We start from the raw sequence: 17089 nt of genomic DNA on the forward strand, positions 1-17089 counted from the left end.
ATGTAATGTTGAGAAAGACTATAAAAGAAAGCTTGTAATAAACAGGACTCAGATTCAGCTTGCAACCACATTGGTCGTGTGCTTTATCCGCTCCGCATGGGACCCCACAGTGTCCCACAATGCCTGTTCTCATCTGTCTGGTCATCGGTTTGAACTCTACCGCCCTGCCCTCAGGTGACCAACAGTCATTCCCACCCCGTAAATTCCTTTGGAAATTTGAAAGTCCCCTTTGCTCGGTGATGCGTGCAGTGATCTCAGCGCATCTTTCCAGGTGGCCATGCTTGCTCCACACACCAGGCGATCCCCCTCTTGGAGCAATGCCAAGCTGCTGGACCTCATCAGCTTTTGGGGAGAGGAGGCTGTCCAGTCCCCACTGCACTCCAGGCGTAGGAATTATGATACCTACGGACAGATTTCATGATGCATGACAGAAAGGGGCCATGACTGGGACACACTGCAGTGCAGGGTCAAAGTGAAGGAGCTGCAGAACGCCTACCACACGGCACGGGAGGCAAACCGCCGCTCCGGTGCTGTGCCCACGAGCTGCCAGTTCTACAAAGAGCTGGACGCGATATTCAGCGGCGACCCCACCTCCACTGAGAAGACCACTGTGGATACTTCGGTGGCTTGCATGCCAGTCGAAAGTGGACCAAGCCAGTAGGAGGAAATCTTGGATGTGGAGGGGGACCCAAAGGCAGAGGATGACTCAGAGGTCAGAGATGCATGCAGCCAGGAGCTCTTTTCTACCCCAGAGGAGGCTAGCCAGTCACAGCTGTTGGATGTTGGCAAAGTGCAAACAGGAGAGGAGGCCCCTGGTACGTGGATCTGATTTTGGGAATCGCTGAAGCAAGTTGTTGGGGGCAGGAAAGTTGCAGAAAGCAGGCTTGTCTCCCACCACATGCCTAGTCTGAGTGGCGGAACAGGCTGTTGACAGACTCCCTCACTTCACAGGAATCTCCCTCAGAGATCTCCAGGAAATTCTCATGGAGATACTGGGCAATCTGCTGCCGCAGGTTCTTTGGCAGAGCTGCTTTGTTTCTTGCCCCATTAACGGTAACTTTCCTGCACCACTGTGCCATCACGGGGGGTGGGGTGGGGGACCATTGCTGTACACAGGTGAACCGCATAGGGGCCAGGGTGAAAGCCACAGTCTTGGAGAAGACCCTCCCTTGATTCCCTGCTCACCCGCACCAGCGAGATATCTTCAATAATGATCACATCCTGTGGAAAGTGTGGGGACAGGAATGATTATCAGGCCCCTCCTACAGTGCTGGCTCTCCCCAGGAGCCATGTGCCCAGTGTACAGCAGGGTCCAGGAAGACTGATTTACCCTGCCCCTGCGGCTACTCACCATTTTGGAGATCTTGTGGCTCATGTGTGCTTGCCTGGGGTCAGCCAGTTAGTGACAGGTGTGAGAGTACTGGCTGTGTTTTAAATCACTGAATCAGTGTTCTGTGTGTTGCAAACAATACTGCTTCTGTAAAATGTTGTGTTTAAACTTCACAGAGATGACCTTGGAAACCCAGCCTCCCTCTTTGTTATCAGCGGTTGAACGGCAGCGCAGAATTAGAAAGCGGCCAAGAAGAACTAAGGAGGACTTTCTGCGTGATGTTATGATGCACTCCGCCGCCGAGAAATAGGAATTGAAGGAGTGGCGGGACAGCGAGAAGAGGGACCAAAAGGAGAATGCGGCACGCCAGAATGAAGCCACGGAGCGGCTCCTAAAGTTGTGGCGTCCCAAGCAGACATGCTCCAGGCGATACTAGCTCTTCAAATTGAGCAGCTCCGCGCCTGCCCTCCCCTGCAGCTGCTGTCGCAAAACTCTTTCCCATGCTCCCCCAGACACTGCCAACACACTCTTATCAACCTCCTGGCTCCAGTCTATATCCACGGTATTCCACTCCTCCCCCCTCACAGTCCAGCATTGTGGTCTCCCACTACCCACTGCATTCAACACCCATCCCTCTGCAGTTTGGCCCTGCTGAAGTACAGTACCCGCTGCATTGTACTCCAAAGGAAAAGGTTGGATATGATCCCTGGACATACATAAATCTTTACCTGTCCCGGGACCCCTACTCCTCCTGGGACCTTCCCTTCCCCTGTCCCCCTCACTGTTGATGTTTTTTTTGGTTTGACTCTCTCCTCCAGTTGTTGTTTTTTAATAAAAGAATTGTGTTGGTTTGAAACCAATCTTTATTCTATTAACTGAAAGCAAAAAGAGCCCTGCAAAGCAACATACAATTATGTTAAACCCACATATTGCATCGTCTCCTAGCATTAATCACCTCCTAGCATTACAGGCACTGCACTCCCGAGCATAGCAACACATATTAGTGGCTTTCAGCTTCAAATTTCTACCTCAAGGCATCTCTGATCCTTATAGCCCCGCGCTGCGCTCCTCTAATAGCCCTGGTCTCTGGCTGTTCAAACTCAGCTTCCAGGCGCTGAGCCTCTGCGGTCCAGCCCTGAGTGAAGCTTTCACCCTTCCCTTCACAAATATTATGGAGCGTACAGCACGCGGCTATAAGCATAGGAATATTGTCATCGGCCAGGTCCAGCTTCCCATAGCGGCAGCGCCAGCAGGCTTTTAAATGGCCAAAAGCACACTCAACAGTCATTCTGCACTTGCTCAGCCTCCTTGCTGCTGTCAAGTTGCCCCATGTATGGCTTCATAAGCACGGCATTAAGAGGTAGGTGGGTCTTCTAGAATCACAATGGGCATTTCGACTTCCCTACAGTGATCTTGTGGTCTGGGAAGAAAGTCCCTGCTTGCAGCTTCCTGAACAGGCCAGTATTTCGAAAGATGCGTGCGTCATGCACCTTTCTGGAGCAGCCTGCGTTAATGTCTGTGAAACGCCCACGGTGATCGACAAGCGCCTGGAGAACCATTGAGAAATACCCCTTCCAATTAATGTACTGGGTAGGTAGGTGCTATGGTGCTATGGTGCCAGAATTGGAATATGCGTGCCATCTATCACCCCTCCGCAGTTAGGGAAGCCCATTTGTGCAAAGCCATCTACAATGGCATGCACGTTGCCCAGAGTCACGATCTTTCGGAGCAGGATGATATTAATGGCCATGCACACTTCCATCAACACGAGTCCAATGGTAGACTTTCCCACTCCGAACTGGTTAGCGACCGATTGGTAGCAGTCTGGAGTAGCCAGCTTCCACAGTGCAATGGTCACGCGCTTCTCCAACGACACGGCAGCTCTCATTCTCGTGTCCTTGCATCGCAGGGCTGGGGCGCGCTCATCACACAGTCCCATGAATGTGGCTTTCCTCATGAGAAAGTTCTGCAGCCACTGCTCATCATCCTAGACGTGCATGATGATGTGATCCCACCACTCAGTGCTTGTTTCCTGAGCCCAAAAGTGGCGTTCACCTGTGATCAGCACCTCTGTGAATGCCACAAGCAATCTCGTGTCGTAGCTACTACATGTGCCGAGATCAATGTCGCACTCCTCTTGCCTTTGTAGTTTAAAGAATAACTCCACTGCCACCCATGACGTGTTGGTCAGAGTGAGCAGCATACTGGTCAGCAGTTCGGGATCCTGCAGCCCGAAGAGGCAAGGTGTGCAGAAACCGTTGAAAGATGGCACCAAATGTGGATGGAAGCACAGGGATTGCTGAGACGCAAAGCAATGCATCACGGGGCATTGGGATAGGACCCAGGATGCTCCGTGACCTGCTCCGCCTTCCTACAACTCTTAGCAGCAGAAGAGAAAGAGGTGCTCTGTGGGATAGCTGCCCAGAGTGCACCACTCCGAATACCGCTGCAAGTGCCACAAGTGTGAACACGCTATTGCACAGGCAGCTGACAGTGTGAACACACAACAGCGGTTTCCCTTCAGCGCTCTCTGAGTGGCGCTGTAACTCCCGGCGCTGTAACTGCCCCCAGAAGCTGGGAATGGACGACTGGGGATGGATCACTTGATGATTACCTGTTCTGTTCATTCCTGGCACTGGCCACTGTCAGAAGACAGGATACTGGGCTAGATGGACCATTGGTCTGACCCACTGTGGCCGTTCTTATGTTACCAGCGCATCTCCAGATGGCCTGATCCTTCCTGCCATGTCTACACGCTGCTTGGCAAGGACCTGATCCTGCCCTGGTCGACGTCAAAGGCAGCTTCGTCATTGATTCAAACAGGATCTGGCCTGATGTGAATTAGTGCTTAATTACTGTCAATTACTCACCATTACTGGGAATTACTTGTAAATGGACAGGCCTTGATTACTAAAGCGAGTGAGGGATGTTCACTAATTGGAAATGATTATATTTTCTTTGGGGGTGAGGCTGAGCTCTCCGCCTCACAAGCAGCCATGGGACCAACCAGCCCCTTTGCTTTTGGCACTGTCCAGGGAACAGGAGATGTTTTCCAGCTAGTAAAAGAGCCCCGTCCTCTCTCCTGCTTTGCCTCGGAGCCCCTGGCTCCACATCCCAGACTGCATGTGTGCTGGCCAGGGGAGCGCAAGGGTGAGCACTTTGTTCTGGGTCCTGAGTCCTGCATTTGGGGGCAAGGCATGGGAGGGGGAGTTTAGGGGGTTCTTTTCCTGAACCAAGCCAGGGGGGAGCTGTGACGGGTCAGCCACAGCTGGGGGACAGCAGGTAACCCCTCCCCGTCCCCATAACCCCGAGGAGCAACAAAGAATGTTGTACTGAGTCCCGGAGGGAGGGAGGAAAAGGGACAGGACACTGATTTTTAGGGCTGTCCCCTCCATCCTCTGCTATGAATCCTGGTGCCACAAAGGCAGCACTAGCCCTAACTGGCATGGCAAGAACAAGTGCTGTTGCCCCCTGTGGTACAGCGAGTCTGTGTGGATTGTGTACGTGATTCCTGCCACTGACATCCAACCCAAGGGAAGACCGAAGCTCTCGGGATCCCTGCATGTCAATATTCCCCATCACTTGTAAACAGTAAAGATCAGACTTAGGAGAAAAGAGAAGGAAGCCCAGCACTGCAGTGACATCCCCATTCATTGCAGAGATTCGAGCTGGCAGCAAGTCCCATCTTGCCCTGTGCCACTGATGCTCACAAAGGACCCATCCTCGCACTTACTCATGCTGCTGGGGAACAGTCAATACAAGAAGATGCACACGCACCAGGGCCTTCACTTGGGCCGGCAGAGGACTTGACCGAGGCTGGGTTGAAATGCCCCCCCATGCTAGCTCCGAACAGATCAACGCTGCAGCAAATACTCAGTTCTTCGGATTCACTTGAAATCCAGAGCCGCGTACAGAGGGCCAGGGGGAAATACCCTGACGCCATCCCCACTCATAAACTTCAGAGTAGAGCATGTCCCATGGACGGAGCCTTGGACAAAAGGAGGCCTGTTGGGGGCCTCTCCTGCTCCAGTGATTCTGAGCTGCTCCAGGCTGCGTAGCAACCCGTAGTCTGCCATAAATCAGAGCCCCGCTCAGGCTGCTCTAATTTATACCAAGGGCCTGTTTCAGCCCCTGAAGCAGCCCTGAATATGTATGGTATAAGGTGGCTTGGGTTCACCTTTGCTTCCTAGAACTCTGTGCTTCCTAGAGCTGAACCAACCCTCTGAGCCTTGGGGAAGCTGGGAGCTGGATCCCAGCTCTGCAACTCAGACCCATTTTAAACTGGGGCAGGGTTGCTCAAAACCCTAACTCCAAGGACCCTGGTTTATGACTGGGACAAACAACCCAGCCTGCTGATTCTGACCTCCACCAACGACCAGGAGTAGAGGGTGACAAAGGATCTGTCTGCTGTACCAGGCCCTGGCGTGCCTCTGAAATGAGCTCTAAAACCGTGGGATCGATACAGTTTTATGGGCAGCCAGTGGAGAGACTGTAAAACAGGGAGCGAGGGGACTGGATAGCCCCGTGCCCCTGGTGACATTACAGATGCGCAAACAGGAACGTATGCAAGGGTGCAGGTGAAATAAACCACATTAGACTTCGGTGAGTTTCATGGCTCTTCAGGGGAGCGCAGGGCATATTCTGGGCACCCGTGTGAATGGGTCTACCTGCCTCAGCCTTTAAAGCTGGACCTATTTCTCCAGCTAGAGCCCTATGCTCTGGTCTGTTAAGCCATGCTCCAGTCTCCCACACTGGACGGCATAAGGAGGCTGAACTAAGATGCTGCTCCTAATGGATGGTGGCAGCGCATTTATCTCTGGGCACTGTGCTCGGCATAATACTCAGGGCACTGCAGGAAAAGGGTTTATTTAATAAGGTCATTTATCAAGGCAGGGAGCAAGGGAGAGCTGCCCACTGACCGTGCTGCTGGGCAATCCAAATGGCTCTTGGCAGGAGCTGTGTGCTGGGCCCCTGACCCTGAGAAAGAAAGGGGGAGCTAAGGAGCTTGGCAAGCTGGAATTTCAGACCCTGAGCTACCATCACATGACCCTGCTGGAAGCACATTGTTGTTATGTGTATTACAGTAGGACCTATGGATCAGGCCCCCTTGTGCCAGGTGCTGTACACTCTAAACAGACCGAAGGGCTTACATTGTAAATAGACCGGCAGAACTCAGCTCTCCTGACTCCTCACCGTTGCCCCGCTCACTGGCAATGAGGGATTAGCTCTTGGAATTAACTCCAGGGCCTGTCCCAGCACTCCCCATTCTCCCGTCCCAGGAGGGCTCTCCCTGTGTGTCTGCCCACCCTGTGCAGAGCTATCTCTCTGCAGGGGCAAGGGAGAACTTGGTCTTCGGCCCAGCTGCAACCTCCGTTTCTCTGCCTCCTTCACCCCACACTTCCCCCTACAATTTCGCACTGCTGCTCGCATAGTCCCAGCAAGGGGGGCTAGCGATTGTGGGTGTGCTCTCATATGGAAGGTGCTGGCGGCCACTGGTCTTTTGGCCACCAGGCTGTGCACACCTGCTCTGAGCAAGGCCAGGCAGGGCTGTGGTTACGGGAACCCCAACCACTGGGCAATGCAAGGGGAAAAGGGCTAGTGTAGACATAGCCAAAGGTCAGGGTATGTCTACACAGCAAAGAAAACCCGCGGTACCGAGTCGCAGAGCCTGGGTCAGCTGACTTGGGCTTGCACCCCTTGGGCCGCGGGGCTAAAAACAGCAGCATAAATGCTCCTAAACCCAACAGGGGGTGGATGGTGGGTCTTGGAGCCCAGGCTCCGGCCTGAGCCCCAGGGTCTACACTGCTATCAGCCCGAGCCCAAGTCAATTGACCCAGGCCCTGACGCTTGGTCCTGCAGGTCATTTATTGCAGTGTAGACATACTCTCAGGGTCTGTCTTCAGTGCTGACTGAGCCCTGGCTCTTATGGGTGTTGCTCTAATACTCTCTCCTCCTCCCCCCCTTCCGCACACAAACCCTCTGAGCCCAGTTTGGTGGTGTTTTGAACCCAGGCTAGCTGTCCTGCCTCAGGGTGGGGGGTGAGGAAAGGGTGGGGGGTTAGAGCCCAGCTGCTAATTGCACTCTGCAGTGAGGACGCAGGCTAAACCATGCACTGACAGTCCACTGGTGCCTTCCCACAATTCCCCACTGTGTGCCCAGGAGGACAGACCCGTGCTCCCACAGTTCACTGGGAAAGAAACATGGAGACCCATGAGATGTGCCCCCAGAAGTCCTAGTGACACACACGGGGCAGAGCAGCACCAGTGTGGGACACAGCAACTGGGGTCTGGTTTGCAGGGCAGCTGCTCACACCTGGGCAAGGCTAAGCCAGGGGCCGATCATCAGGGCTACCTCTGCAGTGAGGATGTCCCCCCAGGCTGCAGAACCTGCCCCTGCTGTAGGTGAAGTGGGGATTCTCTCTCCATGCATAACTGCCTCCCTGTTCGTTCCTCTAGAACTGCCCATGTGGGGCGTACAGTTCTCCCAGGCCCCTCCCTGAAGGGCTCACTGCCGGCTCTTCCCACAACAGTTTGACTTTGGTTAGCGTTAGAAACAGAGAAATTCTGAGGAGCAGGCACTTTCCATTCTCAAGTGCACAGGCCTGGAGGTCAGTCCCAGCTCTGCAAAACACTTCAGTCCTTGTTTAGTTCTGAGCATGCGCTTAAAATCCCACTGACTTAAGCCCACGCTTAAGTGCTTTGCTGCTGCTGAGGAGAGAGAGGATTCATGCTGGTGCTAATGAGGATTATTCTCCAACAAGCTCCAGGAGAAAGCGCATCAGTGAGGGCCTTAGCACAGTAACCAAACACAAGCCAGCCAGACTCGGCTCCTTCCCTAATAACCCTGCACAGCCGCCGCAACTGAGGAAAGTTAATAATTAATGTGCAGCAATCAAAGACAATTAACCATAATGGTGGGGCCATTAATTTCCTGTCAAAGAGAGAGCCTGATTGGCGCTGGGGTGCGCGCTCCCACCGCTCCGTCCTATTTGTCAGTCTGGTGACAAGGCAAGGCTGGGCAGGGCAGAATGCCTCTTGAAATCCTACGCATGCCTGTGCAATGTAGTGCCCTCCCTTAGAGGAAAGCATGCAAAACCCCTGTCCCTGCAGTCAGGAGCTGCTGGGGCCTGATCCTGTATGCTTGCCACATGCAGAACTCCCATTGACTTCAATGGGAGCTAGGCACCTGCTTTGGGCCCAACCCTGCATGTCCTCAGTGTGCAGAGCTCCTGCTAACTCCAACCTCTCTCTGACTCTCATGAAGCGTTTGCCGGATGAGGCCCTGGTAAGACAAAGCTGCCCTGCAGCAATGCTGTTTCTGCTACAAGCCTGTTTTCAGCTGGGTTTGCGGCCAGTCTCCCCAGGCAGCGTGTTTTGCACACAGTCTTAAGGGGAAAATTATGATACAAACATATTGTTTTTGTAAAAGCAAAGCGGGTTGTGTGGAAATCACAGAAATGATACACAAAGCCCATGGAAAACAACCTCCCCTCCTCTGCGATTTCAATAGACAAAAAACTAAGGTATTCAAGATCTGAGTGTCATTTCAGCTGTCCGGTGATTGGCACCTGAGTCAGCCTAGCCTGGGTGGCAGCCTCCCCACAGCAAAGCCCTGCCCCTGTGACTGTGTGTCCTCGCTGTTCCTGCGCTCGTCTGCACCCGTCCCATAGTTCTTGGTGCTCAGATGCCCTAGGATTCTTCCCCAGTCAACTGTGTCAATTGAGAGAGAACTTGTCTGTCCTTCAGGGGGAATTGTGGGAAGGCCCTGGAGGGCTGTCAGCACTCAAGTGATCTTGCCTGCGTCCTCACTGCAAAGTGGGCAGGTTCCAGCAGTGCAGGCAAACATGGGTTCAGAGTGCAAATAAGCGTGCGCTTGAGGGGTTTGCTGTGGATGGCAGGAAGATTTGGGCAACAACACATGTAGGTGTACGGGCCAAGGCTACAGTGTGGACATATCCATAGTGATAGTCCCAGCTCCTAAGAGCTTAATATTCATAGACCAGCCAGTGAAAAGATGGATTTATTAAGCCCAGTTTTAAAGATGGGGAATGGAGGCCCAGAGAGAGTAATTGTCATACATCAGTCCATGGCAGAGGGAGGAGATGAACTCAGATTAATGTGGCACCTTTCTCAAGAATGAAATTTGTTCAGATTAAAGAAGCAAAGATGACTAAAGCAACAGGAAGAAGGTATTCCCCAGAGAAACCAACCGGCTCTTTCCTTCTGCGCAACAAATACAATCAGAAGGAAAGAAAGAAAAGTCTCAACAGTGTCTATTCGTGGCTTCTGGGCAGCAACTTCTCCAAGGGATTTCCAGTGTCTGCTACGCACTGGATGCATAATGTGTATTTACATGAGAGAAGAAAAGGATTCTGAAATGTGACAGCTTCCAGCACTCCTTGTTCATGTCTAAACCCGGATTTAGAGCAAATGCTGCATTCATATTGCCACCCACAGGTTTCCAGGAGAGGGTAGTTTTTAATGTGACGAACTAAACAAAGAGAACCCACCTGTTAAAAATATCCCCAGGAAAAACCTCGTTGTATGTAATTTCCCACCCCCAGGTTCCTTGTCCCCTGCACACCCGCCGCAAGTCTGGCTTTTGTCTTCTCTGCATTAGTGTCAGGCAGCTTCCTCCTGTCAGGCTGCTTGGGCCCAGCAGGGGTGTCACTGAGAGGGGTCAATATCAGAGGGGGAGCCGTGTTAGTCTGGATCTGTAAAAAGTGACAAAGAGTCCTGCTTATGCTCCAATACGTCTGTTAGTCTATAAGGTGCCACAAGACTCTTTGTCGCTTTTTACTGAGAGGGGTGTCACTCTCAGCTCTCAGTTCAGGTGCCCAAACTTGACATGGGCTTTAGCTGATCTGACCTCTCAGTCTTCGTCTTCAAAGGAAACCTGCACAACACCTTCAAAAGACAAGCTGGGAGCTTAAATTCATAACTTTGGTAGATGCTAAAAATCATGGATCCAAAGACATTGGATTTATGGCTTATTACAACAAACTGATGGATAGACAGACAGATGATGGAAACACTTTGCTCCCCTCATTCACCCCAATGAGGTATGAACTTGCAGAGCCAATAGAACCATTTAAATACTAAAGCCACTATTCAGGAAAGCATGTAAACACATATTTAACTTTAAGGGCTTTCTTGAATCAGGGCCTATCATCGTTAAGCACAGGGTTTTTTTCCCTCCTTTAAAATCCCCATGGAAATTCAATGGAAAAAGAAGAGTAAAACAATGTTTCATTTAAAAACCTGGGTCTGACCCTGCAATCCCATCCCTTTGCCTGTGCAGAGTGCCACTGACTCCAGCACACAGCAGGTGGATGAAAGGACCTGCACGGATCGAGCCTTAGACCCAGACACGTCAGACAATGGAAGAGTTACAGTTCTCAGACCATTAACATGCCTACATTGCGCCTAGTGTGGCAGATCCTCAGCCCTGGTGCAGCCCTGCTTTACACAAAGGGATTTAGGCACCTTACTCCTAACTTTAGGCTCCTAAATTCCCTCGAGGATCTGCACCTTAGTGCTTTCATTTCCTGACTTAGGTGCTTTTAACTCCACCACCTTTGCATTGCATCACTGTGCACGTGAACACGCTCGTGCCTGTGTCTCTCCTTCTGGCGGCTGAGAGAACCTTATCTGTTCTGCAGCCAGCCCTGTTGGGATGGGGCTTTGTCTGGCTCCAGATAAGCAGGGACCCGGAGTTTAAAGGACAGACTTTAAACAAGCTGCTACTGTTTATGCAAATGCTGGCTATTAAACATGAAAACCTTCCCCACCTCTGATATTTTTTCTCTTTGTTGCCCTTCCAGGGCTTCTGCTTAGGATGCCCTCCTGCTGTGTCCTTCCAGGAGGTAAATACCTGTTTGGACAAGCAAGGCGCTAAAGACGACATGGGTAAAAACCGATAACAGCAGTTGTCAGGCAAACAAAAGAAAAGAGCTGTCACCTAAGCAGAGGCAGGCTCAGTGCAGGAAGAAGGCTGTTTAGCTAGGGATCAAAGCAGAATGTAGGGATGCAAAAGCACCCTTATATTTTCTATTACCCCCTGCACCACAGGCAGCCAGTGCCATTTGGATAGTTAAAAGGAGCCCCGAATAAACAGGAAATCCCAAGCACCCTGCATTTGTGGTGGAATAATTAGCCCTATAGAGCTAGCTCCTCTACCAGGGCTAATTGTAACTGATTCAATCATGCTTAACTTGATGTGTGGCTAAATTGATGCTTGCAGCTATCACTTCAACACAGTCTGTCATTGTGCCTCGTATTTCTCTCACTGTCTTTCTGGCTCCAGCTTTTGAGAGTCGTTCGTTTTTCTTTTTAAACCGGATCCTATGTGAGTTCTGCCTATGAACGAGCCCCACACTTACCATCTCCACTGGGGGAAAAAGGAAGGAAGATGATCAACCCGCTTGGTCTGTATCTAAGAATCTAGCTGCCTAACCCTCTGTCTTCCCCAGAGGCAGGAAGGAAGGGGAGGGGAGGAAAGAAGGAGCCAAAAGCTGCAGCTCCGATGCCCCTGCCTGTGTTATTGTATCCATTTTCCAACACCAATGATGTGTGAAATGAAAATTGGACAGAGCTGGCTGCTCCCAGACCTGGAGTTTCATACAGCCTAGCTGCCTCCCTACAAGAGTGAGCGAGGGATGGAGGGAGAGGGGGAAGAGAAGATGCAGGCAAGAGGGGAGAGAGAAAGGGGAAGAGAGGAGACTCCTGAACAGCTATATACCTGGCCTCGGTAAACCCATCTCCATTTTAATAGCTGCTTGTTGGGGCAGTCCTGGGAGTGGGAGGGGCCTGCTGTGATCATTTACATGCAATTGCCCAGAATGCTCTGCCAATGCATGGCAGTGCTGGCAATTTACAGTAGCTGAAAGACTGGGGACATTGACCATTAGTGTTCCAGGCTCTTTTCAATGTCCTTTGTGACCAGGTCAGCTTTGCTATCACAGCCCCATGTCTATGAGCTGTTGGGGGCCTTGATGCCGCACACAGCTCCATGAATACAAATAGCTGGCTACCTCAATGGGAGCTTCTAAGTACGGGTGCAGCCTGCAGGGTGTGGGCCTAGCCCTCGGTGCCCAGGAATTCGCTGGGCTGTATGGAAGGCGGGTGCCCAGGTTGTAGAAGTGGTTCAGGGTGCACCACCTCCCATCCCAGTATGTCATCCACATGCAGCCCTCTAGCCCCCCTCTCCCCGGGGCACTGTCCCCCTCCCCTCTCACCAAGGCCTCCTGCGGACGTCGTACAGGTCGATCTTATTGGGCGCTCTCCAGGGGGTGGCTGCAATGAAAACACAGGAGATGTGAAACACCGCTGGGGAGGCAGATGTCAGCACACGGGGATAGAGGCTGGGGGAGGGGAGTTGATGAGCTAGCTCATTGGTTCTCAATCTATTGACCATCATGGGCTACAGATGCAGCTCTCTGTGTTATGTGGGCCGCATCCACACGGTATATATTCTACCTGTATGGCCCTGAGGATGTCACATGGGCCGCAGCTGTGTGCTGACTGGGCTGCCCGTGGGCTGAGAACCACCGAGCTACATGCTCCCTGCAGAGGCAAAGCTGCTGTGGATGTCAGCAGGAGCTTGGCCGGTACTAGGGGCATGTGATCAGCCCAGCACAGTGCCAGAGGAGGGGCTGAATGCTCCCAAGGAGTTAGGTATCAGATCGCAATGCCTTATAGGCACCTGTAAAAGGACTGTGAATCTCAAAGCCTGAGTTCAGCACCTAAGCTCCCAGCATGGCACTAGGAAGCGCTGTGCTGCTGCCCCCTAACCTGGGCATGCCCCACCTCCTAGCAGGGGTGTTTGAGGCTGCTGCAGTTACTCGGGGGCCTTGCTGCCATGTTTTCCTTCCCCCCAGAAAGTCGCGATGCCGGTGCAACAGACCTGGGTAGTAGCGGGTCACGCCAGTAGCGCTGCCGAAGACCTGCCACAGCAGAGATGGGTCTTCCTTCCGGTTCTCGATAAACACGTCCTCCAGGGCTTCAGTCCAGTTCAGCTCATTGAGGATCACGGTGGCTGGAAGGGAGAGAGCCCAGACGGGCTGAGTGGGGGCATATGGGACCTAGGGAGAGGACCTCGTTCATTTCCCATCCTCGGCCTGAAAGGGGCTGGCCAGGGAACACATGGACACAGCGGGCCACATCCTCCGCTCTTGCTGATTGGTGTAGATCTAGACCGCGGTGTGGCTGGCCCAGGAGAGCAACAATACCTAGCAGCTACTGCTCTGCTGTGAATCTCAGCTGTGTGCCGCCACGTGGCTGGTGCTAACCCCTCAGCACATCCTAGAGCTCACTCAGCAGCCCCTGTGCCTCTCCTGATACGGGGAAGGAGGGGTGGGAGACCCCCACTCCTGCAGCAGGGCACAGGAGGCAAGGCTGGGGCCAAGGGGATGCTGGGGGTGGGAGGGCAGGGGGCTCAGAAATGACAGCTGTGATGCTGGGTCCTCAAGAGCAGAGCACCATGGAAGGGAGAGTCTGGGCTCCATGAGGCACTGGAAGCCGCCCCCCAGGCCCAGACGTGGGAACGTGGAAGCCAGCACCAGGCAGAGATGAGCCCTGGTTTGTCACGGATCAGCACGGAGCTACCCAGCTCTGTCTGGGCTGCGTCCCAGCAGATCAGCCATGGGAGAAGCCCAGCCAGACATCACCCGCAAGCCCTCCGTGATTCTTCAGTGCCACAGGCTTTGCAGCCATTGCCTGCAGCATACTCCTCCCTCCGCACCGGCTCCGTCTTTCCCCACATCGGAATCACACTCAGCACAGTGCTGTCCCTTGGCCCCGTGTGCCCTCCTTCCCTGCCCACCCAGTGCACTGTGCCAGTGTCTCACCCACTGCCAGCCCCTGGGCCTGGGCTCCATCTCCTTCCTCCTCCATGTCTCCGCTACTCACTCACCATCCACCAGCACATGCCTGCTCTTGCCCTGGTGCCCCTACACCCAGCATGGCAGTGTAAGCAGGCAGCTACTCTGAGGGGAGCAGGCCTGGGTCAGGGCAGGATCCGGCCCCTCAAACCTAACTCATGTCACACCACAACTCTGGAACTAAGACGGTGCAGCCCCAGGTCTTCTTTGTGTTGACACCTGATCCTGCAATGGAAGGTCCGATCCTGCCAACGCTGCCTCCCAAGCGCAACCATTGGCCCAGGGGCGACCCCATTGTAGTGCAGGGGGCTGGTCTCTGCAGGAGGTACTACAGGCAGCTGTCAATGTTTGCAAAAACAGATCCTCAGGGCACGTCCTGGCAGCAGTTCTGGGGTGTGGCTTCAGCTGGCCATGCCGGGGCTAGTTTTAACCTAGGTATCCCTTGTCCCAGAGCAGTGGAGCTGCAGCAGCACACACTTCCGCAGGGTCTCTATGAGCCCTCCTGACCCCTGCATGATTATTGGACAGCTCACCTGCACTAGGACCCGAGTGAGCTACAGCCAAGCCCTGTCACTGCCATATAGACCTACCCTCTGGCTGTGAGCTAGGGGCCTTCTCCTGCGTCTGCGTAACCCAGGGTTGCTGTGTTCTCTGCCCGATCAGGGCTGGCTTTAGGACCTGCGGGGCCCGATTCCACGGTCCGGGTCTTCGGCGGCACTTTGGCAGCGGGGGCGGAGGGGCGCTCCGTGTCTTCCGTGGCACTGAAGGACCCCCCGCCGCCAAAGACCCTGGAGCCCCCGGCCGCCGAAGACCCCCGGAGCGGACACTCCCCCCCGCCGCCGAAGACCCCGGAGCGGACCCCCCCCCCCCCGCCGCCAAAATGCCGCCGGAGCGGACCACCGCCAGGTGAGCCTAAGGCGTGGGGCCCGATTCTGGGGAATTGGGTGAATCGGCCTAAAGCTGGCCCTGTGCCCGATCCTCAGGGGAGGGGAGTCTGTGACTGCAGCTGCCGAGGTCCCTAGTTCAATGGCCAGGGTGGTCCAAGATGGGGGTCCTCACAGATCTAATCTCCATGGCTTGGGGTACTGGGAACCAGTGTCTTTCAGCCTGGGGAGGGGGAGATGGACAAATCCGAGCTTCCCAGACTGAGGTTTCTTTCTCGATCAGCAGCTGGCAGGGACTCTGGGCCTCTTCTCCACACACTATTGCACAGATCCAGAAAGTCACCCCAGGCAGGTGCCAGGCTCCCAGTCTGAGTGGCTGGTGGGCAAAGGACCCCCCCTCCCCAAAACGATGGAGCTGCAGGAGGCACATTCAAGCCTGTGGTACGTGCTTGCCGCCAGATACCCGCAGCAGATGGGAAATAAATTGGGTCTGTCCCCCATGGGGGCCGCGTTCGAGTCCCTCCTCCATCAGCCAGTCCCCAAGAGACAATGGGTGAGAGGAGCGGCCCTCCGGGAGCTCGCCCTACTCTGCATTCACGACGGCCCTCGTGCTCGACGCTAAAGCAATTAAGACACCGTCAAAGAGCGATTTGAAATGATTCCGCTATTGAGGCAACCGATGAGCTCAGAGCTGCCTGACTGTGATTATCAGATAGGGCCGGGACTGCTGAAGTGCGTGGGACAGGCATGCGGTTAGTTGCTCTTTACAAGGGGTTGCTTCTTTCAGAAGCCTCTAAGGATGGTACTTGAGTGGGGCAGCTCCTACAGGGCTGAGCCAGGGGCAAGGGGTAGCTGGGGACATAGGGGGGTTTCTGCAGTGGTTCAGGGCTGAGCTGCGGAGCTGAGCATGGGGGAAGATGGATGAGGAGGTCTGAACCCCGTAGAGTACTCAGGCTGGTGAGTCTCTCAAACTCCTCCTGCTGAAGATCTTGGCTCTCTGCAAGGAGGAAAGCATGGAGCCTCCTGCAGCACACAAGTGGGCTGAACTCTCCCCACTTTACCACACAGCAACTGCGCCTGGACTACAACCCAGGAGTCCTGACTCCTTTCATGTTATCAGCCCAGTCCATCTCTCTCTTCCCTTCCTCTTCTGCAGCCTCCTCATTCAGTGGGAATAAGAACTTCCCCCGCCCCATCCCCTCCCCAGACCCTTCCTGAAACCCTGGAACTCTGCACCTGAGTGGGGAGTGCCCACCTGAGCCCAGTGCAAGCTCCAGCCCGCTCTCCTGGCTCTGCCTCCCTGCGGCTCCGCTCTCAGCAACTGCACCACACATCAGGGGAGACGCTGCTCCATATGCAAATGTAGACAATAGCACAGAGATGGGAAGGGGCCTACCCTCTCCAGCTCAGAAGAGATTTCGCATGGTTCATAACCCTGCCAGACCCGGCAATGGCGCAAAGCGTGTCTCGGGGGGCGGAGGGGTATTTGGAGCAGGACAGGCTGGCAACGTCTGAGATGGGGTAGACAAGTCTAATGCCCTGCAAGCCACCCAGCCCATTTGGGGTTTGAAGTGCAGGCTGGTGAAGGAGCGGGGAGCACTGAATGGTGGTATCCATCCACGGGCAGGACAAGGGAGGGAAGAGACAGGGAATAGATAGGAAAGGAATCCCTTCTCTTCCATCCAAAGAGTACGTAAGCATTCCCCCTCCAAAAGGGCCCCGGCACCACAGCGATATGGCAGGTGCAGCACAAACAAACGCTTAGGCAAAACAGATCGATGGCCAGAACAATGTCTGCATAGAGCGAGGGATCTCAGATTTCAAGCGACAGCATTAACTGTTCCCATGGCACCTGTACAACACCACTGCTGTGCCGGGCAGAATTTGGCACTGGGGAGCTTGTTCCCAGAGCAGGGGCTTCTGAGGGGCCTGGCAGGCTCTGAAGATGCCCCAAACTTGCTGGGAGCTCAGCCCCATGAGCTGAGGGCTTTGCAG

At 54.0% G+C, this 17089-nt stretch overlaps 1 protein-coding gene across 1 annotated transcript in view; it reads right to left on the bottom strand.

Moving 5' to 3' along the window:
- The window catches only part of CACNA2D2 (calcium voltage-gated channel auxiliary subunit alpha2delta 2), a 585144-nt gene that overhangs the window by 106454 nt on the left and 461601 nt on the right, over positions 1 to 17089 (bottom strand). Inside the window, exons 7-8 of the mRNA XM_026657031.2 lie at positions 13235 to 13366; positions 12567 to 12624 (exon numbers count right to left, since the gene is read on the bottom strand). Of these exons, the coding sequence (XP_026512816.1) occupies positions 12567 to 12624; positions 13235 to 13366 (190 nt within the window). The remainder of the gene's footprint in view (positions 1 to 12566; positions 12625 to 13234; positions 13367 to 17089) is intronic.

This window comes from Terrapene carolina, unplaced genomic scaffold, assembly GCF_002925995.2.
Source record: "Terrapene carolina triunguis isolate 2854851 unplaced genomic scaffold, T_m_triunguis-2.0 Scaffold235, whole genome shotgun sequence".
NCBI classification, from domain to species: domain Eukaryota; kingdom Metazoa; phylum Chordata; order Testudines; family Emydidae; genus Terrapene; species Terrapene triunguis.